At 36.6% G+C, this 27,932-nt stretch overlaps 1 protein-coding gene, 1 long non-coding RNA gene and 1 pseudogene across 2 annotated transcripts in view; 1 reads left to right on the forward strand and 2 right to left on the reverse strand.

Annotated features, from left to right (window-relative positions):
- LOC111772304 (uncharacterized) overlaps nucleotides 1-18,133 on the forward strand; it is a 52,618-nt gene extending 34,485 nt beyond the window's left edge. Inside the window, exon 4 of the long non-coding RNA XR_011423635.1 lies at nucleotides 18,009-18,133. This is a non-coding gene — a long non-coding RNA (uncharacterized lncRNA). The remainder of the gene's footprint in view (nucleotides 1-18,008) is intronic.
- Nucleotides 6,596-7,525, reverse strand: OR4C203 (olfactory receptor family 4 subfamily C member 203). The gene is given in 1 exon segment (NM_001391854.1): nucleotides 6,596-7,525. A coding segment is annotated over 1 exon segment (930 nt).
- OR4C263P (olfactory receptor family 4 subfamily C member 263, pseudogene) lies at nucleotides 21,374-22,275 on the reverse strand (annotated as a pseudogene).

Consider the following 27,932-nt stretch of genomic DNA (forward strand, 5'->3'; position numbering starts at 1 on the left):
CTTGATATGCCACGACTTTAAAACTAAAAGCATAATTTCTAGATATTAAGGAATTTTTCTCTTTTCACGATTTTGAAAAGAAGCAAACACAGGTCTGTTCACTCTGATAGAATGTGGCATTGGGATTGAAGCTTGAGGGAAAACTTGGACTAGCTTATGAGGTCTCTTCAGAGAGGGTCCACACCTAGGAGTCTGTCCCTCTATATACTCTTATATCCTACCTGTTTTTATGTCTGTTCATGTTTCCAGAGAGAAGCAGAATTGAAGTGATTCACCAGAAAAGTGAACACTCAGAAGCACGTTTATTTCAATTGCCTATGGTATTAAGGGATGTGTTTTTTTTGTGTGGGGGAGAGGTTTAAATTTTTGCTTTTTGTTGTTTCAATTGAAATTTTAGATGGTTTTCCTGACACAGGACACTGTCTGACATCAATCACACTCCTAGACAGGATGATATTTAAAAATATGACTCAACAGCAGGACTCCAGTAACAAATCCTTGAATGCTGGTCCCTGCTTCAAACTTTATTCCATGCCCTGCTTTATTTAATCCTTTATTATTTGTTTCCTTAGAGGAAGCAAGTGTGGATAATATGGAAGCAATAGTGTGAAGATGGAGTGGGGTGGTTGATATAACAAGAATGTTATTTATGCAAAGATAGAGTGAATTCAGCAAAAACTACAAATCAGAAAAGAGAGAAAGACAGAGACAGGCATGAAGAGATGTGAGAAATGGGAGGATGAGGAGAGTGGGCATAAATAGCAGTTTGCCCTTCCAGAATTTATCCAATAGTCTACTTTTCCCCACAGATTTAAAATTTCACCTTGATCATTTATTAAATTACAAAACTTATACTACAACCCCCAAGATAGATGATTCAATTTCTGGGTCATTTCTTCTGTTCTTTAGAATTCTTTATTACTGGTATAGCAAAATGTTTTCAAACAAGAGCTTTATGATATGTTCTGATACCTAGTAGATCCAATACCCCATCTCTGTTCCTCTCACATTGTTTGTATCGTTAAGGCTATTGGAACACAGGCACACATCCGTATAAATTTTAGAACTGGTTGTTCAATTTCCTTGAAAATATGCTTTGTCTTTTGGGGGAGAGTTATTAATTCATCACAGAATTGATGTCTCTAAAAGCCTCCCCTAGGGTATGCAGAACCAGTCAAATATTTTTTAAAACACCCCTGACTGTATAAACAATATGATGTAAAAAAAAATAATAAACAATGTAACTAAAGAATAATTACAAAATTCATGAGATGGTGCAAAATGCAGTGATTTAGTGATGGAGATTTAGGAACACGGATATAAAGCAGATACTTACATATTTGTTTATTGTTTAGTCAGAGCACAGAAAGATTCTTCCTGGTGTCCAAGCACCTCTCTTCCTATTCAGTTCCAGAATACATTTCTTCTTGTTCTATTCAGAACTTTTGCATGTTGGAACAATGCCTCTGAAGTTCCTAAATACTAGGTATTTAACAGTGTTTTACATCATAACTAATGATGCTTTGTCACTTATCAGACCATCCATTGATAGTGGCCTCCAATGACTCTCTAAATGATATTTCCTTAATAATGAGCACAAACACAAATCTGATGACCAGAGCATACAAGAAAATATGAGCAATAATTCATTCTTCAGTCACGTTAAATTGACTGCTAGGAATTTTATACCATGAGTAGACAACTACTCACCTTCCAAGCATGTCTTCCCTTGAGCTCTGTAGGCCCACTGCACTCTTGGAATGTGATGTCTTTCAACACTGACCACAGCCCTGCCTTCCACACACTACCACCAGCAGGGAGGAGAGATGAAAGACCTGAGCCCAGACAAAGAAAAGTGGTCCCATTCGTGTAAGTTATGTCCCTCATCACACGTGGTTTAAGACCAACACAGGAAAGCACAATGCCACCACATCCAGGGGAGGCAAGAAAGGGCCAGTCAGCATTGCAGAGCAAAGGTTTTAAAAGCCCTTGAAGGAGATAAGTACAGTAACCTCTGAGCTGTCCGACACGTGGCATTGAGCCTTTGGAAGAGCAAGGGTGAACTCCTTTGGTTTCAGCAGGAACTATGTACAAGATATAAGATGGATGCCACCACCGCCTGCATCTGCAGCACTATAGAGGGTGGCACTGCAGTCAGACCATGAACAAGTGATTGCTGAGAATGGCCCACATACCTGATCCAAGCCAAAGGTCAGCAGGGGACCATTGATAGCCCATATCCTTGAATTTGTGCTTTGTCACCCAAAATCAGCATGTAAACACCATTCTACTAAGCAACTTAGTACAATTATTATGAAAGAAATAATGAGTTTGCCTGTGGAAGCCATTTGCTTGCCAGACTGCCCTCCTGGAACCAAGGTTCTGGCCACAGAGCCTATGACAGCTTCATAGGTACAGAATCCAGAGCTTCCTGGGCCATCTGATTGACCCCATGGGTAGAATAGAGTATCAAAGAACACTCCAAAGAGGGAAAACCGGAATGTTACTCATGCGGTCTGGTCTGGGCTGGGGTTCCCCACCAGAAGGCACTGGCTCAGTCCCAGACACTGGAAGAATACTTAAGAAATTTCACAGAAGACACTTCAAAGTGCGGAGCCAGGAACAGTGGCCCTGCTTGCCCAGATCTAAGGGCAGTACTACTTAACATATTGGTTCTTCCCATCTATGAACCTAAAGGGAGTTAGTCATGCAGATGACTGGCAGAAAGTGTTCCTGGCAAAGAGAACGGCCTATGTAAAAGCCCTACATCTAGAACATACCTGACCAGTAAGAAGAATAGTCAGGTGTCAGAATAACCAGAGGAGTCAATGAGGAGTTTTATTTCTGGGCTTTATATTCTGGGCTTTATTCAATTCTGAGGTTTTATTTCTTGGCTTTCAATTCTGTTCCATTGATCTATGTGTCTGTTTCTGTGCCAGGAACTTGCTGTTTTGATTACTGTCGCTTTACAGTGTATTTTGAAGTTAGAGATTGTGATACCTCCAGTTTTGTTCTTTTTTCTCAGGATTGCTTTGGCTATTTGGAGTCTTTTGTTGTTCCATATACACTTCAGAATTCTTTGTTGTATTTCCGTGAAGAATGTCACTGAGGTCCTGATTGGGATTGCATTGAATCTGTAGATTGCTTTAGGTAATATGGACATTTTAACTCTGTTCACTCTCTCAATCCATGAGCATGCAATATCTTTCCATTTCTTTACGGCTTCTGTGATTTCTTTCAACAATGTCTTATAGTTTTTAGTGTATAGGTCTTCATCTCTTCATTTATTCCTAGGTATTTTATTCTTTTTGTTGAAAATGTAAATGGTCTTGTATTCTTGACTTCCCTTTCTTCTAGTTCATTATTGGTGTATAGAAACATAACTGACTTTTGTATGTTGATTTTGTACCCTGCAACTTTGCTGTAGTTATGGATCATTTATAAAAGTTTTCTGGGGGCTTCTTTAGGGTTTTCTATAAATAGAATCGTGACATCTGCAAGCAGTGAAAGTTTCACTTCTTCTTTGAGAATTCAAATCCCTTTTATTTCTTTTTCTTGCCTAGTTGCTCTGGCCAAACCTTCCAATACTATCTTGAATAAGAGTGTCAAGTGTGGGCACCCATATGACCCAGCTATCCCACTAGTGAATATTTATCCAAAGAACATGAAATCAACAATCCAAAGAGATTTATGCATCCTTCTGTTCATCACAGCATTACTCAGAATAACTAAGATATGGAAGCAACCCAGTGCCCATCAGTTGATGAGTGGATAAAGAAGATGTGATATATATAGATACAATGGAATACTACTCAGCCATAAAAAGACAAAATTGTACCATTTGCAACAACATGGATGGACCCTGAGAGCATTAGGCTAAGTGAAATAAGCCATAAGCCAGACAGAGAAAGACAAACACCACAATATTTGACTCATATGTGGAAGATAAACACATGGATAAAGACAATAGATTAGTTATTGCCAGAGGGGAAGTGATTGGGGGAGGGTGAAAGGGATATAGGGGCACATATCTATAGTGGTGGATAAAAACTAGACTATTGGTGGTGAACACAAAGTAGTCCATACAGAAACATATATATTAACATAAACCTGATATTATACAATGTTATAAGGCAATATGACCTCAACAAAATAATTAAATTAAGAAAAATTTTAAAATTACTAAAAGCAAGATTTGTTTCAGAAGTCAGACTGTTAAAAAAAAAAGCATTGAGCTGATAAGTGATATGTAATGATTAAAGTTATTTACTTTGAATTAATTTAAGGGACCTATAAAATAGACAAGGAAAGAATTTACAGAATCTGACAGGTAATGATTTCAGCATGAAAGGTCAGAACAGTTCTTTCCTATGTAATAGAAGATGTAGATTCTAGACCTACTTTGACACTAGGAAAATTATGAAAAATATTACAAATATTTAAATTTAGGGATCTGATTATGATCCTTTCAGTTCTTTAATTCTGTAATTAAAATAGAAAATGATCATTATAAGGTTCTTACAGAGGTCAACGTTATTACACAGTCATAGGCATTTTCTTCTTCTTTGGCATCAGGCAAGGGGAAGAATTGTAAAGTGAATCCAGAAATTTCACTTTAAGGTGTTGTAAGCAAGCAGCAAACATTGTGTTCTACTACTATTGACATAGCAAAGGTTAAATGGAAGCTCTGCACAAAGATTTTTGCTACCAAATTGCTGTGTCATCTATAAGCTCATGAGGATTTGATTTTTGTTATACTAACAGTCATTTTGACATCCATGCTGTTTTTGAACTTGAGAGTTAATAAATAATGGCATTCCCTGATAAGGACCCTGCTTATCTTACACATCTCTACTTGGACTACATTCTCTGTCGTCCACTGTGCACTGATTACCCTGACCTTCTTCACTTTACATTAGTTCCTACCATAGGGCTTCTGCACAAGGTTTTCTCTTTTGCCTTAATTGTTGTTCCCACTGTAATGCTTAAGTATGGTTCTATCTCATCATTCAGACCTTAATTTAGAAGTCACCTCTTAGAAAAGCCCCCATGTCCATCCAAGTAGAGTTACCCAGTGACACATGCAACACACCATTACAATTTTCTGAGATTCCGTTATCATTCTATGACTTTATTTTCATTTGCATATATTGTTCATCTCATGCACTAGAATGTAAGCCCCAGGACAGAGGAAAACACAGTGTCTCATCCATCACTGTATACTCAGATCCTAGAAGAGTATCTGAGACTTTGTAAAACTCAGCAGACATTTTTCAGTAAATAAATGAACCTAATAAAAATAGTTGGTAATAATTAATGCAAGACATCTATTTCACATATTCATTTTGTATTTAAAAATAAAAATCTTGATTTAAATATTTTTGTTTGAAATATTGTAACTAATATTGCCATTATTGTCATCATATATATCATATTTTTTAATAAGAAAACCACAACAGAATGTTGAATCATGCTGTGACCTTAGGCTTCCCATTTACCTAGTCAAGGCAGGCAGTTTAAAAAGGCATTAGCGTCTCTCTAGTGACAGCCAAAGAAGGATCTGAGAGAAAATAAATATCCTTTGGATTTAGAAACCCAAATCCAGAATGTCACAAGAAGAATCATTCTCCCATAGTTTAAAAAAATAGATCTATAGAGTTTTACTGTTTTTCATAAAGAATATATATCTTCAAGACATAGACATTAGATTCTGAAGTATCTTGACTCCAGCATGATAGATTCTTATTCTGCTTCTCAAAAGTTTGAAAAAAAGAAGTGGAAAATTTTGGTAAAGTGGTAGCTTCCATATTAAATAGCAAATTACTAATCGGAGATTGTACTTGCTTCCAAAAGGAAATTTGACAGCAGGGACACCGGGAAAATTCTAACTTGTAAAGTGCTTATATTTATTTATCCTCCCCTAGTTTTACCCAACCTATGAAACTTAAAATATAAAAAAAAGTCTCTTTTAGACTTATATACATTGAACAATATTTATTAGGCATCTAGTGGGTGACTGGCAGTGGTCTACCCATATCATGAGTGAATAAACACAATCCCTGCCCTTCCAGGGATTGCAATCTTGTGGGGAAAACAGAAAATAAAAACAAACAAATAAGGTTTTAAAGTACAGTTTGTGATCATTGATATTAAGAATATAACCTCTTGAAGAGCTAGAGAACAACTGAGGGGAGTGATTAGAGAAAAGCATCAGGAAAGACTTGACTAAGGAGGTGGAAGTCCGTCGGAAAATGGAAAAAATGACATGGAGCCAGCCAAGCAAAATCTCTGGAAAAGAGAATTCTAACAGCGATCAGATTAACAACAAAGGCCTTGAACTGGAAAATGCTTGAATTATTCAAAAGACAGTTTATAAAGAGAGAGAGAGAGAGAGAGAATAGTCAGAGCCTCGTGAGAAAAGAGATCAAGTACAAAGTGCACTGGAGAGGTAAGCAGCAACTTGACTGTAGTATCTTAACCTGATTTGCATACTTAAAACATACCCTTGTCTGCTGTGTACTGAATGGATTGGAATGAATAAGGGAGAGCAAGACCTCATTGTCCTTGTAGGAAAGATTTGTTCTTAGCATGTAAGCTAGTGACAACCCAGCATCCCTTGTTTCATCCACAGTTCCTTCACGGCATTTTTCACTTCTGTGTTCCTCAAGGTGTAGATCAAGGGATTTAACATGGGTGCAACAATAGTAAAGGACACAGCCATTGCCTTGTCTATGGGGTAAGTGGCCACAGGCCTCATGTACAAGAAAATGCATGGCACAAAGAACAAGATGACCACTGTAAGGTGGGAGCCACAGGTGGAGAGAGCTTTATGTCGCCCTACAGAGCTGTGAGACTTCAGGGAGTGAAGGATGACCACATAGGAAGTCATGAGGATAAGGAAGATGGTCACACACATCACCCCACTGTTGAGGATGACTAAGAGGCCCAGGATGTGGGTGTCCATGCAGGCCAGTTTCAGCAATGGAAACAAATCACATATAAAGTGATCAATGACATTGGGACCACAGAAGGGTATTTGATACATGAAGAGAAGCTGTATTACAGCGTGGATAAATCCCCCCACCCAGGCCCCTCCCAGCAACAGGCAGCACACCTGAGGTCTCATGATGGTTCTGTAGTGCAGGGGCTTACAGATGGCCACATAGCGGTCATAGGCCATGACAATGAGAAGGATGATCCCCACACCACCAAAGAAATGCTCTGCAAAGAGCTGGGCCATGCACCCTTCAAAGGAGATAGTAGTGCTCTCAGAAAGGGAGTCCACGATCATCTTGGGGGCAATGACAGAAGAGTAGGTAGCATCCATGAGAGACAAGGAAGTAAGGAAAAAATACATAGGTGATCTCAGACTCTGACTCGTGATCATGGTTATCACAATGAGTAGGTTTCCCAAAATGGTGGACACATACATGATTAGAAAGATAGCAGAGAGTATTTTCCGCAGCTCTAGATTCTTTGTAATGCCCAAAAGAATGAATTCACTCATATTGTTTGGAGTCTCCATTTACTGAGGGCTGATGTGAGCACATTGCTCTGAGCTGGAAAATCTACAGAAGAATAGTATTTTTAATTAGTAATCACTGAATGTACTGGACATTTTTGTGCTCTGTCTCACACGCTCTTGACCTACCTTTTTTCTCCAGCTATTGATACATGAACCACCTGCTAACAATTTTAGCCTGACAACAGCTCGATCTTACTGATTCCTCCAACAACACCTTCTTTCACTAGTGTTTCTTTTACTTTCTTTCCTGATACTTGCTGCTTGAGACACTTAGAAGACCCTGTTTCATCCTTCTGGTGCATAGACACATCTGGAAAGATGAAGGAATTAACACACCTTAAGGAGACCCTAGATCATCTGTAGATAGAAGCCATTGGATAAACTGTAAGCAGCTTAACACAGTTTGGATTAACATTGTTTCTGTCCCTGTTTCACTCTCCCTGTTCATGCCTCCATTTCATTTTCCAAAATAACCTACCAACATAAAAGTTCTTCTTTCAGCCTCTGCTTTTTGGAAACATCAACCTAGGAAACTGACTTCCATTTATCACCCAAGAATCAAGATCTTGGAACCTTTCATATAAATTCTCATTCATTTATTCCATATATTTATTGAGCACATGAGTGTGCTGGTTGAAGAGCCTCTTAAGACAAACAGGTCATAACCCAAGGATTCTCCACTTTTTAATAACTATAGTCTTTCCATCTACATTTTTTCTTTCTAAAATTGGATTATTATTATTATTATACTATTATAACATATTGCTAATATTCAATGACTCCCTATTATCTCTCAGCCTGTGGGTTGTCCTTGAGACATTTTCTTCATTTTAGAGATAAGATACTGAAGCTTAGAGAGGTGAAAAAAATGATGCCAAATTTCCACCACTGGTAAACATTGAGGCCAAATTCATATCCAGCTTTTCCTGATTCAAAATCAATACCAATAGCAAGCTATATTCTTATCTGATGATAATATCAGGCACTCAATGGGAAAGACACACCGTGATTCATGGTATAATTTCATTTTCATAATAATTGAATGAGATCAATTTATGCTTTCTGTGCTCATTTCACTAAACAACTCCACAATAAAATTCAATGGCAATTTCATAACAAAGAGCCTGTTCTAATTAATTATATATATATATATATATAATCCAATCCTGAACCTAGAATTTCCAACCATTTACTAAGCTTCCAAGATTCTAACTGTTTTCCAGATATGCTGATTAAAGAAAAGAAAACCTTAAGTCTCTTTCTCTGTTCCAGGAAGAACCAGATCCAAATTAATTGACACTATGCACATGAGCCTCAATCTGTGTAAATTATTCCCTCCACTTTTGCTTGTGAAGGGATGATTCCAGATGAAGCAAACAATTCTAAAGAATAATTAAAATATCAATAAAACAAGTAATTTATTTTACGCTGTGTACAGCAAGGTGCTAGGTATGTCACATGCATTGTTGTAATTATTTTTCATATCACATGAGGTGTGTACTCTCACAAATCCTATCTTGAAGATGAGGAAACTGAGACTTGGAGACATTAAACATCACATGTAAAATGATTGGGTATTACGAATCCAGGTAATCTCATTTTGAAGCACAAGTTCTCAACTTTTACGCTATACCATTGAAGTAGTGAACAGTGGCCTCAACTAGCTAAATACAATTTTCCTGCAGCCAAATGATAAAGTAAAATAATCGCTTCAGTAGCATAGGGTTACTTAAGCAGACTAACTTGTAACTTGGTAGGAATATACTAGAGATTGTTGCTTTAAATGGGCATGTAAACTATATGTTATTTAAGACTCCTGTAAATACTCAAAGACCCATTATTAGAATTATCCCTCTTACTAAACAAAGTATACAACAGCTGGGACACTCTTTATAAATCCACAATATGGACTAACCCCCACCTCTCCCACCTCCAGCCCAAGAACTTCAAAAGTTGTTTAGTAGCCCTAATGAGGTAGAAGGAACACATTCTTGGAAATCAAGATAACTAGGTTTTATTGCAGGTTGTCCCTCTAACTCCTAGGATACTTTGTTAGATTGCTCACTACACTGGGTCTCAGTTTCCTCATCTGGAGAATGAGACAGTTGTGGTAAATGAGTGGAATGCTAGGGCTTCAAAGGAGGCATCTCAGGGACTCTGGCCCTTTCAAACACAGCAGCTTGGCTTTTATCTGCATTAAATGTTTACACTTCCAAGTAAGATTTACTTTGAGTCATCTCATGATTTCAAATATTTTAAAAGAAAATACACTAGGGAAGATAATCATGCCCATTCTGTCTAAAAATCTATGAATTTATCATAAATTTCTTTTGAATACTAATACATATCTAAGCTTCTCAATCTGATATTCAAGAACCTCACCCCCCGTCCCTCCCCTTCTCTCCCAAGAAATCAACATCATCATTTTGTATGTCTCCCTCCCACTGCAGTCCAGCCCAGCTCTTACTGCCAGAACACACACCTCAGTCTCTTTAGGACAGTGGGAAAGGCCATGGGTGCAGAATGAGCACACATTTTGCTAGTACTTGATACCTATTTTCTCATATAATTCTCACATCTGGCTACATTTGGACATGTTTTATGCCTGAGAGAAAGCAGAATAATTGATTTGCTTAAGGCTACAGTTAGTAAGTGATAGAGCCTGGATTTGAATCCAAGAAGCTGATTTTATAGCTGATATGTGTTTCTTGTGTCTCAATTTCTTAGGAAGCAAAATAATTTCTTCAATAAAATCCTGGATAATAAGAAGTGATAGCAATGTGTTTAGTAAGTGTCTCTGGGTCATTAGCTTTTAATGAACAATCAGTGGCCCTGTGTTCCTCAGAAGATCTGTGCCCTGGGCACATAGATCATCAATAGTATATGTCTCGAATTAAAGGCTTTAAAAAGACTTTTTCCTCTTTATAACTCATCCTAATTCACTTTGTTTTCCTCGAGACATGTGCAGGGATGGAATTCTACCAAAGTACTTTTATGGGGTGGAAACTACTATACCATCATAGATACAAAATTAATGTGTTTTGAAATGCTTTCAGAAGGAGTTGGGTTAATCCCTGAATGACCTTTCTTGACATCATCACCTCATCTCTGAGCAAATCTTCAGCACCACCCTCAGCACCGGCACCAAAACCACACTTGTGGGCAGGGCTGCTCATAAATGAACATGTGTGCTTTTATATAGATAGATAAATAAATACATTTTTAAAGTCTGATTCATCTCTACATTAAAAATTAAAGCCAGAAATTTGATGTATCATTAACTAATCAAAACAGAAAGAAAACACCATATAGGTTCATTCTCAAATGTGATTAGTAGAAAAATAAAGGTAAAAGAAAATTAGTACAAGAGAAAAGCAGAAACATATATAGAACTATATACATGTATAGTATGTATATGTGCATATATACACACACACAGAGACAGAGTTGCATGAAAGATCTCTCTAAAACCATCCTAGACATACCCAGCTAGTGCTGTTCCTTCCTTTCCTAAGAGCTCATCTCTGAAACAAGAACACACTCTTTTATTTGCTAATCTCATTATCTGGATAGAGGCCAAAATGTAGACTCTCAAGTTTTAATAATTTTTCAAAGAAATTAAAGTAAATCAAGCTAAAAGCTGTTAACAGCTCAAGGCTCTACATCCCAAAGCTGCAATTTGTATGTACAGATAAAACTGGTAAACTGCTGACACATTTTAAGCATAACATAATTGTCTGTGTGTATAGGTGATTCAATTATTTCAATGATTTCAAAATGGTAGTTCAAAGTAATAATAACATGTTTAATATTCAAGTTATTAGTCACCTCCAAAACTCAGTCTGATGTCATCTCTGTTGCCTCCAAAAGGCAGTTTACCTGATGGACCCAGTAAGTAGAAGGTAGACGTTGTGCAAGTAAAATTTCTAGGATCCTGTCAGCGTCACCAAATGCCTGGCCCCATGCAGGATGCACTCACATGAACTTTCATCTACAAAAGAGCTGGGAATCATGACATATTAGAGTTTCAACACAGCAAATCCAAGTGTGGAGGCAAGTAAGACCTGCGCTGGGAACAAATCATCCAATCATTTCATGGGAAGTTATTCTGATAGGACCAGAATATCTAATGATTTTAAAGAAAGATTTAAAACAGATGCTGTAAGTGTCCAAAGACTTAAGTAGAAAACAACCTTTGTGGTGGTAGAGGAATTTAAGTTTCATCTGAATAGGAAATGTTGCCAAAAAAGACAGCCAGCTAAGCTGTTTACAAGATCATTTACAGAACTGTGTCTGCCATTTGGCTGCATTTTGAGCTTAACTTGTAAACAGTTTGCAATCTGTGTCTTAGAAGAAACATAATTAATAAGATGTCCCCCTTTGAGTAATAGACCTGGTCTAAAAGAGGGCACAGTGCCATTTTCAAATGGCACACAATTTCAAAATGTGCAGACTTGCATCATTGCAATTACATCCCTTTGAGGCTGTGTCTCTACTGGCTGAGGAGCTAATCACCATTACAGTGAATTCCCATCCACCCCTGCAATGATCCCACTTTTCCCAGGGGCTGAACTTCACTGGAGCCAGGCCAAGCTGATGCTCCACAAGCACAAAATCAGATCGTGGTGTTAACTATTCAATTATTTGCTCCTCAGCTAAAGTCTCTTTTTCAAGAACAGAACGGCCATACAATGATCCATCTGTCTGATAATGTAAATGAAGAAAAGTTAATAGGATTTATTCTTGGCCACCAGCTAGTACCAAGACCAAATTTTTCTATCACTTAATCTGGTGCTCTTTCATCTTTTAAGAGTATTATTAAAATTATATCTCATCTAAATGAAGGACTGTTGCCATTATTAAAGATTAAAAAAGTACCTCAGCCAGAAAAAATAAGGATTAATTCTGTCTCCCTCCATAACAATTTGTACTCTTAAATGACATGTTTTCAGTTTAGAAATATTTACAATTTGTACTCTTAAATGACATGTTTTCAGTTTAGAAATATTTGAGGTTATAGTCTTTATGCTTTTTCCATCTTCAATAGTAAAAAATATCAATATCCTACATTTACAACATACTTCACAGATTACAACTTGTTCATCGACATGATTCAACTACATACCCTGGGAAGCCTCCTGAGAAGGAAGAGTCAGTTTTACAAAATATGATCCTCACAAGTGATGGGCCAACCTCTGCACTTGGAATATCTTTACTAACATTCTAAAACTACTCCATGCTCTCACCTAACCATGGGTTAGACAGTGCTCCTCAATATTTCTATTTCATTATTGCTCCCCTGAGGCACCTTTTTAGACATTCCATTCCCCTAATCACTCCCCTAAAATATTAACACCACAGATATATTATTTATGTATTTATGCATATCTGAGCTCTATACATAAAAAAGTAAGATATTTTCATCTCCCAAGAAACCATTTTTACCTACTTGGGAGAGATACCATCCCTACTGCAAATGCATGTGTTAGAGTAATCTTCTCATAAAAAGAAGGGAGTGGGGCTAGCCCCATGGCTGACTGGTTAAGTTCGCACACTCTGCTTTGGCACCCCAGGGTTTTGCCTGTTCGGATCCTGAGTGCGGACATGGCACCGCTCACCAGGCCATGCTGAGGTGGCACCCCACATGCCACAACTAGAAGGACCCACAACTAAAACACTACAAAACTATGTACCAAGGGGCTTTGGGGAGAAAAAGGAAAAATAAAAAATCTTAATCTTGAATGCCTGGGTTTATGGGCTGGGGAAGAATGCGTATTTTTAAACATGAGAAGTGGTGATTCACTAAGCATTTATTCATCACCCAATAGGTGCCAGACACTGCAGACAATATGCCAGGAACTATGGTAGGCACAGTGAGGAAACACACATGAATAGCATATGTGTTATGGTAGGTACTGGGGAGGGTGTGTCAACAATGACTTATATATTTCCCTAATGTGTCTGCTTATTACAGATATTTATTGACCATGTCTTTCTTTCCACAGTTAGAGCTTTGGGTTCTAATGAGAATTCTCCTGGAAGAGAGCATAACTCTAACTTTTGAAAATATACCTGAGAGTTACAGTTTGTAAACTCTCAGTCACAGGGAAAAGCTGAGGAGCATGGGGCACCAAAATGAGTGAATAAAGTCACAGGCAGATGAAGAGTCTAGATCTCATGTACATAGCCCAATATTTTCTCAGTAAATTACACATCAGATGTTGTCCTATAGATGATTTATAAGTGACAGATACTAGATGTCTGAAGAGATAGAAAACATCACAGGGGAAATAAGAAGAATTGAAACAATTACTGAGGCAAGGCGTGGCAAGGACATGCTCCACTTTGGTGGCCCAGGGTTTGCTGGTTCAGATGCTGGGTGCAGACCTATGCACCACTTGTCAGGCCATGCTGTGGCAGGCATCCCATATATAAAGTAGAGGAAGAGGGGCATGGATGTTAGCTCAGGGCCAGTATTCCTCAGAAAAAAAGAGGAGAATTGGTGGCTGATGTTAGTTCAGGGCTAATCTTGCTCAAAAACAAAAAAAAAGCATGCCAAAATGTATGGGATACAGCTAAAACGGTTCTAAGAGGGAATTTTACAGAAATACAGGCATACCTCAACAAACAAGAAAAATCTCAAATAAACAATTTAACAGTGCACCTAAAGGAACCAGAAAAAGAAGAACAAAGTCCAAAATAAGCAAAAGGAAGGGAATAATAAAAAGCAGAGCAGAAATAAATGAAATAGAGACTAAAACAATAGAAAAAAAATCAATGAAACTAAGAGCTGTTTCTTAGAAAAGATAAACAAAATTGACAAGACTTTAGCTGGACTCACCAAGAAAAAAGAGAGAAAGCTCAAATAAATGCAATCAGAAGCAAAAGATGAGAAATTACAACAGACACCTCAGAAATAAAAAAGATTACAAGAGAATACTACAAAAGGCTATATGCCCACAAATTGGATAATCTAGAAGAAATGCCTACATTCTTACAATTAGGCAACCTTTCAAAACTGAATCAAGAAGAAATAGACAATTTGAATAAACCAATCACCAATAAGGAGATTGAACAGTAATCAAATACCTCCCCAAAACTAAAAGTCCAGGACCAGAGGGCCTCCCTGGTGAATTATACCAAACATTCAGAGAAGACTTAAAACCTATCCTTCTCAAACTCTTCCAAAAAATTGAAAGGAGAGGAAGCTTCTTAACTCATTCTATGAAGATAACTTTACTCTGATACAAAACCCAGACAAGGACAACACAAGAAAAGAAAATTACAGGCCAATATCAGTGATGAACATTGATGCAAGAATCCTCAACAAAATACTAGCAAATGCAATACAACAATATATTAAAAAGATCATACAACATGATCAAGCGGTATTTATTCCAAGAATGCAGGGATGGTTCAACATCGACAAATCAATCAACGTGATATACCACATTAACAAAATGAATAATAAAAATCTCTTGATCATCTCAATATATGCAGAAAAAGGATTTGACAAGACACAGCATCCATTTATTATAAAAACCCTGAAGAAAATGGGTATTCAAAGAAAGTACCTCAATGTAATAAAGGCCATATATAACAAACACACAGTTGATATCATTCTCCATGGAGAAAAGCTGAAAGCTATCCCTCTAAGAACAGAAACCAGACAAGGATGCCCACTGTCACCACTCTTATTTAACACATTATTGGAATCAGGCAAGAAAATGAAATAAAAGCAATCCAAATTGGAAAGAAGAAGAGAAATTGTCACTATTTGCAGATGACATTATTTTATAGATAGAAAACCCTAAAGAATCCACCAAAAAACTTTTGTAAATAATAAATGAATATGGTAAAGTTGCAGGATACAAAATCAACATACAGAAATCAATTGTGTTTCTATACACTAAAAACGATGTATTAGAAAGAGGAATTAAGAATACAATCCCATTTACAATCACGATGAAAAAAAATACAATACCTAGGAATAAACTTAACCGAAGGTGTGAAAGACTTGTACACTGAAAACTATAAAACGTTCTTGAAAGAAATTTAAAAATATAGAAAGACATTCCATGCTCTTGGATTGGAAGAATTAACATAGTTAAAATGTCCGTACTCCCTAAAGCAATCTACGTATTCAGTGCAATCCCTATAACAATTCCAAATACATTCTTCACAGAAATAGAAGAAATAATCCTAAAATTTATATGAAATGAATATTTTATGAAAATTTATAAGAAAAAACATGAAACACCCCAAATAACAAAAAGAATCCTGAGAAAAAGAACAAAGCTGAAGGTATCACAATCCTTAACTTCAAAATATACTACAAAGTTTTAGTGATCAAAATAACATGGTACTGGCACAAAAATAGACACACAGAGTAATGGAACAGAATTGAGAGCCAAGAAATAAATCACACATCTATGGACAGCTAATTTTCAACAAGGGAGCCAAGAATATACAATGGACAAAGGAAAGTCTCTTCAATAAATGGTGCTGAGAAAACAGGACAGCAGCATGCAAAAGAATGAAGAATGAAAGTAGAACATTATCTTACACCGTACACAAAAATTAACTCAAAATGGATTAAAGATTTGAATGTAAAATATAAAACTTCCAGAAGAAAACATAGGCAGTATGCTCTTTGACATCGGTCTTGGCAGCATATTTTCAAGTACCATGTCTGACCAGGCAATGGAAACAATAGAAAAAATAAACAAATGTGACTTCATCAAACTAACAATTTTCTGCACAGGAAAGGAAAGTGTCAACAGATGAAAATACAACCTAACAATTGGGAGAATATATTTGCAAACCATTTATCTGGTAATGGGTTAATATCCAAAATACATAAAGAACTCATACACCTCAACAACAAGAAAGCAAACAACCCAATTAAGAAAATGGGCAAAAGATCTGAACAGACATTTCTCCAAAGAAGATATACAGAATGACAACAGGCACACAAAAAGAGGTTCAATATCACTAACTGTCAGGGAAATGCAAATCAAAACTTCAACGAGATATCACCTCACTCTGGTCAGAACGGCTATAGCTAACAAGACAGGAAATAATGTGTTGGAGAGGATGTGGAGAAAAGGAAATTTTCATACACTGCTGGTGGGAGTGAAAATTATTGCAGCCGCAATGGAAAACAGTATGGAGATTCCTCAAAATATTAAGAATAGGTCTACCATATGATCCAGCTATTCCACTGCTGGGTATTTATCCAAGAATGTGAAAACATGAATGCATGAAAATACATGCACTGCTATGTTCATTGAAGCTTTATTCACAATAGCCAAGACTTGGAAGCAACCTAGGTGCCCATCGAGGAGTGACTGGATAAAGAAGATGTGGTATATATGCACAATGGAATACTACTCAACCATGAAAATGCTGAATCTGGCCATTTGTGATACCATGGATGGATCTTGAAGGCATTAAATGCTAAATGAAACAAGTGAGAGGGAGAAAGTCAAATACCGTATGGTCTTATTCATAAATAGAAGATAAAAACAACAAGCAAACACACAGAGATGGAGATTGCATTGGTGGTTACCAGAGGAGAAGCGGGAGGGAGGAGGACGAAAGAGTTGATTAGGCACATGAGCATGGTGATGGATTTTAACTAGTCTTTGGTTGGTAAACATGATGTAATCCAAACAGAAATCAAAATGCAATGATGTACACCCAAAATTTATATTTTAAAAACCAATTTTTCTACAATAAAAAACAAACACACCAAAAAAAGTAGAAATTTAATGTGGAAAATAGAAATAGTCTACTATATAAGATATAAAGTACTATACATGTATACACACACAAACAGGTATATATTACTCACTGTAAGTACCTATTACATGTTCACTCAGTCAATAAATATTTATTGGACATTTACTATGTATACTAATGTATGTTTGCCCATATAAAGCCATAAAAAGTATCCTTGTTAAATGCCTTTAGTGATCCCCCCTGAAATTTATTACCAAACAGCAGCAGCTCATCCATCCATGAGATCCTCCCACTCCATTATGTTTCTGCCATATGCATCCTCATGTCTCCTCCTCCCATCCTCCCATAACATCCATTATCCATCATTCCTGGTTACAAGATATTGCATTGCCAGTAGAATGAGGAAGTTCAGGGACATAAATTTTCCAAAGGGGAGAAAAGAGAAAACACTGCTATAATAAAATGTTCTGTGCAAAAAATGTTTCTTTTCCGTTCAAAGATAATAGATAAAGAGCTTTATTTTTTAATGATCCAAAATGTAGATCTTATGTATATGTGAACACAAAGTGCACAGCTTCACTGCATTCCCTTATTCTGAGGTGGACTCCCCAACAGATCAGAAGAGTACAGAGACATAAAGTAGGAATAAGACAGTATTAATAAAAGTGATTTAGAAATAACTACAGAGAAATAGAAATTACTTTGTTTTTTTACATTGTCTCCACAATAATCTTTCTAGGAACAAACCTGAAAAGAAAATAATTTTAAAAGAGAAAAATCATTATGTACAAATATTTTCAATACAATTATTAAGAGCTGTGGAAAATTGGAAAATACATGGAATAGCCAACATCGGAGAAATGGGTAAGTAAATACAGCACATCTCTGAAGAACATGTAGTTTTTAACAGAGATGTTTTTAAAAATTGTGCAACATCACAGCAAAATTCTTCTGTTGTAATATTAAGCGGGGAAAAATTTGAATGCTATTTGAAGAGATAATATGATTCTAACTAATTTAAATATATGTCAATAAGAAAAAAAGACCCCAAAATATTTCTACTTCTAAATTAGTAGTATGGTAATTGATTCCATCATTCTTTATACTTGGCATGCTGAAGAAGAGATTTAAAACTGAGATTGGTGGGGGTGAGGAGTGATTATGTGATTTGTAAGGTCCATTTAAACATGATATTCTACAATTATATCATTTCCTGGAAAAAAAATCTCACCTACAAAGTTGTCTGACATTGTTCCACAGCCAAGACCCCAGGCAGCTGCTAGTTCACAAAAAAAGAAGCAAAATTGTGAGATTGAAAATTACAACTAGCTCAGCTACGATAAATGTCTTGGTTGATTCATAAATGGCAGCTTGGATAAGGCCTTTCTCTTGAGTCTCATAAGTGCTAACACATATCCTGTTTGTAGGTAAATCCTGTGAAGTTTCTTAGCTGTGGCTAATTAGACCTCAGGGGTATTTCACCACCATTAGCAGATCTTACCCACAACCCAATTATTTCAGGTAACTTAAGTGAACTTCAGAAGAGAACTTTTAGAGCATTCATCTTTAATTTTTAACTCCTTCCTTAAGTCTACATGAAGACAAAACACCATGACAAGAGAAAAAAAATCATCTACTTATAAATTTGTATATTTGATAACAAATGAATTCAATATGGGGTCTGTATATTTGATATTGTATATATTAAACATTTTAGTGTGTCACCATCTGACTTTAAAATTTTTCATTATAATATTTTGGTGTTTTTAATCAATCTACTCTTCATGGTGATCATAATTTTTAAATCTTGTTTTCAGATATACATTAAGTGATAGTTACAAATCCTATTATAATATTGGCACTTCCACCAGGTAAAGTTTACAGTACTTCTTCAAAGTAGTTGTTTCCTGTCCAATTGTGGAATTAGATTAACATGATAATGATGAAAATAACACAGCTAATGTGATGAGTAGTTGTTTTAGGACCCATAAACCTGTCTAGCCTAGTACCACAAGGCCTAGGGCAGCATAATATTGAAAAAGAGACGAGTTAGGTCTAAATCAGTGAGTGCTGTCCATGAAGGTAATTTTTCAAAAGAGAAGTTCCTGGAGCCATTTCAGGAAAATCTCTTCCCAGAATACAAATCTAAAGATAGAATAGTTTGAAACCCTGGACAGACAGCAACACAGATTTTAAAACTGAAAGGGTAAACCAGAAGGAAAGCAGAAGAAATTATGTTTGGATCATATCACAGTTGGTCGGAAACTAGTTGAGGTATGGTTTGATGTTTGATAGGTTCAGGGACTAATTTCACAAAAATGAGCTCCTGCCAAAGTGTTTTTTTAATAGGCAGCTTCATGCATTTCAGTAGGTAGAGGAACACGGTCTCAAGGTAACAACACTCTCACTGGTAGAGCTCACATTGCCGTAGTCCAATCCAAAGACTCTTTCATCCAAGAAGGACTTCTACGTGGTTTGTTTACCAAGAATGGAAAAGTTTGGGGAGGTGGGCTATGGTCAATTGCCAGCCTATAGACACATAATTTCTCATAACTCTTCCAATTTTGTTTCTTCTAACTGAATTAGAAGCAAATATAACAATATTTATGGTAATAAAAATATTAATGTGGACAGATTCACAGAAGTTGGAAACACTTTCTAAATTACCTGAGTAAACTACTTGCAGAAATAGGAAAAGCTGTTTAAGGTCATGGAATGAGATGATGACACAGTGAGAAATAAAACCTATGCTTCCCGATCCTGAAGCTGATGTTCTTACTCTCCATCACATTTCCATAATCAGAATATGCTAGCTAAAGATTGTTACATCATGGAGTCCATTGATTTCTTCAGTAAAACATACGATACTTATAAGATGGGAGGCTAGATCTTTCTGTCAAAAGGGGAAGCTATGACATGCATCTATGCATGTGTCATAGGCATATCTATGACGTGCATGCACACTGTATTTTGATAACAAACTTCGTTTTTGAAAAGAGCCAAAATTAATTCACAACAATGCCTTATAAGTTAGGTAAGTTGTTTAGCTGAGAAATACTTTCTTTGGGTCAACTATGGAGTAAAGGTTCCTGCTTTTTTATATTCCTTATAAATGATCTTCTAAAGCAGTTTCAAAGATTCCAGATTCAAGGAACTAAGTATAAAGTCAACTTTTAAATAGTAAATTATTTTTCAGATATATTTTACCACATGATTTTGAAAAATGCCTGCATTTAATTGCCACTAATGATCTTTAGTCTAATAAATTGTCTCTTCCTACAGCATATAATCAAAAAATATGTTTACCTGCCAAGCCACAATCAAATACTAGCCCCAAGGAATTCTGTCTAATGAAAAGGTTATAGTAAGTAGAGTAAAAATATTTGAGTTCAAGGGTGACTTACGTCTTCTATGATCTAGTTATTTAACCTTTCTGATTCTTTATTTTTTCTATAAAATAAGAACGTTGGATCTCAATTTTATAAAGTTGTGGTAACCATGTGAGGACACTTTAAAAAGCTCACATTGGTTTAAATACAATTAATTTTTATAATCTCTGACAACTTTTACTCAACAGAATAAGAAACCTAAAATAATGTTAAACATTAGGTATATCAAGTGTGTGTCAAGAGGGTATTGGCAAGTATCTTTTTCCTAATTATATTCCACTCTGTCATAGGTACCAGTAAGTAGTACGGCTTTCTGAATACCAACTGTTTATATACGCAGGCACTTTATACAACTCTGTAATTAGAAAAGAAAGTGTTTCAATTTGCTGCAAAGCAAGAGAGGTTCTGATAGAAATGCTGCTTTTTTTCTGATAACCTTTGAAATGGTTGAAAGAACATCAAATTTGGATTTAGAACAATGTGGAACTGAATACTGGCTGAGTCTCTGACATTAGGCTGGTTATTTAACCATCTTGAACTTCATTTTCTCTGATCTCTAAAATAGGAATAATCATAATTACACCTACCATGTAAACGTGCTGTCTCAGGTGAGAGGTATGGGATGGGCTTTAAAGTAATAAAACATAAAAATGCAAAACTCGTGTAGGAAATAAAATCACCTTAGGTCATTTATTATCTGAAATTGTCTTCCTGTTTAAAAACCTTCTAATGGTATATTCAACTCTGCATTCCTTACTGTGTAGCTAACAGGGTTTAACATGGGATAACAAGAGTATAGAAAACTTCTATGGCCTTATCCATGGGAAGATTAGCTACTGGTCACAGGTATATAAAAATACAGGGTATGAAGAACAAAACAACAGCTGTGTTGTGGGAGCCACAGGTAGATAGGGCCTTTCTCTTCCAGGGAGAGCTGTGAGTCCTCCAGGAGCACAGGATGACCACATAGGGTACCAATAGCATTACAAAAGTTATCATAGGAATTACTCCACCATTGGCAGCAACCAAGAAACCACCAAGGAATGTGTTAGTGCAGGCAAGTTGTATCAGGGGGAAAATGTCACACATGAAGTGATCCATAACATTGGAGCCACAGAATGCGAGCCAGAAAGTAACTAGAATCTGTACAACATAGTGGAAAAAAACCAGTGCCCAACACACCCCCACCAGGAGGCAGCACATGCAGTGGCTCATGATGGTCACATAGTGCAGAGGTCAACAGATGGCGACATAGTCATCATAGGCCATGAACACAAGAAGGACAATCTCTGAAGCTCCTAATAAATGTTCAATAAAGATGTGTGTCATGCAGCTACGGAAGGAGACAACTTTTGAATCTGAGAACAAATCAGCTAGCAATTTAGGGATTATGGAATAGGAATAGCATGCATCTATCAAAGACAAGAAGGCCAGGAAGAAATACATTGGGAAGTCCAAAGTCTGGCTGCAGATTATAGTACCCACAATGAGCAGGTTGCCCATGACAGGGACAATGTAGGTGATAAATAATTCCAAAAATAGGATTCTCTGATTCTAAGGATTCTGTGTAAGTCCCATTAGAATGAATTCAGTCACATTCATCCTATCTTCTTTCATTTCAATAGCAATAATGAATTCAGAATTGGAGAATTAACGTGTAAAGACAATATTTTCAATAGCAAGGTGATGAGAACTTCACATTTTAGGTTTTCAGGTAAACCCAAAGCATTTCAATAATTTAAGCTACTTTCTTTCATCATATGCCAGAGGGGAAGAAACATGCTACTTTTTTTATTTTATAAAAGTGTGAACTTTTGAAGCTAACTCAGCTTCTTACAAGGATGCTGAAACCCTTCTTCAACACTTTCTGACAAGTGGTCACTGGGCCTTTGCTAGAGGACATCCAGGCACAGGGAGCTCACCATACAATAAACTAGATTGCTTCTCTGCCAGTAAAAAATGTTAAAAACTCTTCCTTAAATATTAAGAAAAAAAACTGTACAACTATTGGTTCTGGATTTGCACATTGTTGATACACAGATTAAGTCTAATTCACCCCTACTTCCATTTCAAAGCCCTTTAAATAAGTCACAGAGAAGTAGGGCTGTGGCTATCTTGTTCATCTGTTTATCCCCAGCAGTTGGGTTAGTATCTGATTCATTTATTTATTCAACAAACATTAAGTGAATAAATAAGTTGGAAGACTCTACTTATTTCCTCTGTGTTTTCTTTTCTCCAGCTAACTCCAAAAGAAGTGTTTTCTCTCTTTCACAGAAAAAAATTGATAAACTGTTGGAATGTGAACTACACAAACACATTTTACCCCTTCAGTTCTACTCTCACTCTCTCTGCCTTGGGCAGCTGCCATCCCTAGCTGGCTTCCCTTACCTCTGGCAAACAGGTAGTACTAGCTGAATGCTAGGGGGCAGGTGAGAAGAAAAGAATGTCAGAGTATTTATTGTCCAGGTCCCTTCCTGTGTTCTGTCAAAGACTTTGTGCCTTTAACTGAGGCTGCACTCTTCTAGGTGGACCCTCTGGGTCCCTGTGATCATTCTCTCCCCTGCTCTCTAAGGCCTAGTTGTGGGAATGGCTTTCTCTGTCATTAGCCTTGGAGTGCTTTATCATCCCTTATTAGTTTCTCTTAACCCTATCCAGACCTCGATAATCATAATTACACTCTTTTTAATCTCTCATTTTAAGTACGCTGTTTCAGGACTCCTACGGGTGCAGAAAGTTTATTTTTTTCCTTCGTAAATAAATAAAAATAAATGAAAAGATAGTTTTCCCTTTAAATAAATTTATTTTATTTAAAAAGCATCTTTACGGGGCCGGCCCGGTAGCACAGCCGTTAAGTTCGCATGTTCCGCTTCTCGGTGGCCCAGGGTTCGCCCGTTCGGATCCCGGGTGCGGACACGGCACCGCTTGGCACGCCATGCTGTGGTAGGCGTCCCATTTATAAGGTAGAGGAAGATGGGCACAGATGTTAGCTCAGGGCCTGGCTTCCTCAGCAAAAAGAGGAGGACTGGCAGTAGATAGCTCAGGGCTAATCTTCCTAAAAAAAATTAAATAAATAAATAAACAAATAAATGAATAAATAAATAAAAAGCATCTTTACTTCTTTTGATGTATAGCTGTTAAATAAATTTAACTTTTTTCGGGAAAAAATATTGTATAAGACTTTGAAATGTAACATAAAGTTATTGAGTGTCTTAAACGGAAATCTACAGCACTCTCTTTGGGGTTTTGTGATTCTATAGGGTTTGTGCCTTTCAACACCTTTAAGCAATCTTACAACTCTTTAAGTTTTAGAAAACTGATAATGCAAATAATTCTTATCTATAGAAATGCAAGTATTGTCTGATGAAAGTTCAGTTGATTTCTCTGAATTATAGATAAAGCCAGTTTTTGCATTTCTTTGAAAATTTATTACATATCCTTGATTGAGCATTGTAAGTGTGGAGCACTGAATTCTCCTTTAGACTGATTATAATATCTTACTAGTTCCCTAATTAATGGGCTAAAAAATCTTCGTCGTGTATTCATTTTATATTTGTATGAGAGCCATGAATTCACTTTTTTAAAAGTTCTTTTGCCTTTAGATATTAGAATAGAGACCATTATATTTTAGAGAGAGAAACTAAAGACTCGTAAAAATCCAGATATTCTCACACTGTGTTATTTCATCATGAGTTTTCTGTTTTATTTTGCTTAGGATTTCTTTCTATTTAATTAATTTATAAAACTTCTCCTTTAAAACTTGCTTTGAATTCACATGAAAATAAGATATGTTGTTTAAAAAACATTTTTATTAACCTCCCAATTCCACTCCCAGCCAGAATTAGCAAATATGAATATCCTTATCGATCAAAAGAAAACCAAGCTGTTGAAGAAATCATGTCAATTTATCCATGGTGTGTGTGAGTGTGTGTGTGTGTGTGTGTGTAGGAGAAGGATTATGTAATGAAATATAGTTTTGCTCTATTTAATCCTTCATTTATAAGTTCATTTCCAAATATTTACTAATTATCTGCTATGTGCCCAGCCCTCTAAGAAGTGGTGATATAGCTGTAAAAAAACTCACAAAGCTCTACTTTCATGGAACTTACATTCTACTAGGGAGAGACAGAAAATGGCACGTGAAAAAAGGAATTATATACCTATGAGAACAATAAAGCAGGGAAAAGGATACATGGAGTCTGGGAAGAAGGATTTTCTATAAGGTAGTCAGAGAAGGCTTCTTTGAGAAGGAAATGCATAAGCCAAACTTTAAGAAAGCAAGGAAGGAGCTACAAAGATATCTAAGGAAACAAAGTTCCAGATAGAGGGATCAGTAAGTGAAAAGTCCCTGAAGAGGGAGCATGGTTGGTATAATAGATCAAAGGAGGCCAGTGCAACTGGCCTGGAATGATTAAGGATTAGTGGATGGTAGATCTTGAGAGGCCCTTGTAGATAATTGGAAGAAGTATGACTTTATTCTAAGTGACAAGTAAAGCCATTGGAAGATTTTTCACAGAAGAATGGCAGATCCTGACATAATTGTCAAAGGGATTATTCTGGCTACCAAACAGAGAATAGGTTATAGAGGAGCAAGAGTAGAAACAGCAGACTAATTAGGAGGTTATTGCAACCAACCACCTGAAAAGGGATGGTGGCTTGGACCAGGATGGCAGATGTATAATGAAGGTGAATCCAATAGAATTTGCTGATGGACTTGATGTGGATGTAAAGAAAGAAAAGAGTAAAAATTATTCCAAAGTTTTAGATGACATCACTTGAAGACAATGCTGTCATTTACTGAAACAATTTCATGTCTAGACGTCACAACTGACACAGTCAAAATTTGTTTGAGTGTTTATCAAGTGCTAGAAACAGTTAACCTTCATAACAACATTGAGACACTGTTATCCTTATTTAATAAGTGAAATAACTAAGACTTAGAGAGGGTTAAGAAGCCATGCAATGTAAATCAGTAGGCTGTGATCCTCGATGTGCATTGAAATAGAAAGCAAATATAATTCTATAAAATGTATTTAGCTTATGAAACTCTTGACTGTTTACTGAAGATAATTGGGTTAAATGGTGTCTGGGAGTGAGATAGCTACTAGCTCAGTAATTGGTACAAAGTAGACTACAACATAAGTAGGTAGCAATATCAGTTATTTCAATTCTTATTGAATAGTTTTAGAAGAGTACAAATTGACTGTACAAATTGATGACATTTGACTATAACTATTAATGTTACCATATTCTTCCTATGAAGCTGTATCTATGTCATCCAAAGCAGTGACTTACCAGAAGAATGAGAACGTGTTTGTCTATCACTTATCTTTTAACCACCCAGCATGAATTTTCACTTCTTTACCAAAGTGACTGTAAGCTATTTATCACACACACACATATCTCCCCACACACACACCAGAATTAATTTTGGCATTAGACAGAGACAGTGTTTGTCACACATGATTACAGTCTTAACATGAATGTCAAATCTAATATTTTGACATACAGAAATAGATTTACTTACAAGTGTTGTCATTCACTGATACTCTCTCTTTCAAACTCATTTTTTCTACCTTTTTGCTCAGCACCGACCTTGTGCCACAAAAGAGATCTTTATTTGTCCACTGCTAGCCATCCCCTTCTCGTGCCTCTAGATTTGGTTTTCCTAAAGTTATCCTTCAACCTGTAATAGTCTACACTTAAGGAGTAAATGATATTTCTTCCCTTAGAATTCCAGAAGGTATCACTTTAGTACCTTCTAAAGAAAGATTGGTGTGCATAATCTGAGTAGGCTCTAGGAGAGGCTTAGCTGCCAAGAGGGCAGGAAATGTGAAGACACTTATCAGTGATGCATGTAGTAATATAGAAACTAGGATGGCTATATAGCTAGGACTCTAACTAGCCTCCTTTTTTCAGCCCCCAGGGTGAAAAATAAAGATATATTAACAGGCAGTATCACCACAGATCAGATAAGGCAAGAAAGAAATTTTTGTCTGTGTGAGCCAAACAGAGAGAATCTAGTTTAAAAACTTCAGAGTTGTCTCTCTCACAAACATAGTTGCTTTGGTCTCTGGCTTGCACTTGCAGTGATATCATCTAAATATTCTGGAGAACTAATGGAGAAGTTATCAAGAGATGATTGCAGTATTATCACAACCAGATATCCACGTGTTCCTTTTATGAAAACCACTCCCTTATTTCTCAGAATCCATTATTCATTCACTCATCCATTGATTCATTTCCTTACTGTCCAAACTTTCATTGATTCACATGCTCATTCAATAACCATTTATTAAGCCCCTAATATGTGTAAGGGGTTGCAATGGTTTCTACAAGAAGAAATGCAGAGACATCGACCTGCTCTCAAAGAGCTCCTGGTCTATGATAAGTACAGTGAACATTCTAACGAAAAAAAAGAAAACATTGAAAGTGTCAGAAATGATTTCACTCATATGTGGAATATAAACAAACTTGCAGACAAAGAGAACAATTTAGTGGTCACCGGGGGAAGGGGGCAGAGGGTGGGCACATGGGGTGAAGGGGCACACTTATATGGTGTCTGACAAATATTAATGTACAACTGGAATATCTCAATGTTGTAAACTATTATGACAATAAAAAAAAAGTGTCAGAGACATTCACTTGAGGGCTCTAGAGAGGCCATATAACCAAATGCAGATGCCTAGGATGCTGTAGTACTGTATCACGTCCTTGTGACTAGCTTGCTGAGTTAGGCACTTCAACATTTTGCACTGAAGATTAAGTGAACACTTAAAGTAGGGAATAGAATTCCAAATGCCTGATCTTGAAAGAACCACCTGAGTTTCCCATCACCTCAGAAAGCAAAGGACTGCTATTTCTTGTGCAAAAGGATTAAGAATTTGGAAGTGATAAGACTCCAAGGATTTCCTATATTTTATCAAGAAAGATCATCTAAATTTTTGGAGAGAGAGAAGTCCTTAGGTTTAATTGCTTTCAAATGTGATACCAGAAGCCGCACCTTCCACCAATAACCATGGTGTTTTCATTAACCTCGCTCATACAATAACAGGTCGAACAAACAACAGCACCTCTCCCAGAAATGCTCAGCTCCATTAGGAACCAAATTACCTGAGTCCAGGAAGAAAAGGTCTGCTAACAGTCTATTGGCACCACAGCTATAAGTCACTTTAGTGCATTTAAATAAGGCTTCCATTTTTGCCTTCAGGCTTTTTTTTTTTTTTTTTGAGGAAGATTGGGCCTGAGCTAACATCTGTTGCCAATTTTCCTCTTTT

Source organism: Equus caballus, chromosome 12 (genome assembly GCF_041296265.1).
Source record: "Equus caballus isolate H_3958 breed thoroughbred chromosome 12, TB-T2T, whole genome shotgun sequence".
In the NCBI taxonomy this organism is placed as follows: domain Eukaryota; kingdom Metazoa; phylum Chordata; class Mammalia; order Perissodactyla; family Equidae; genus Equus; species Equus caballus.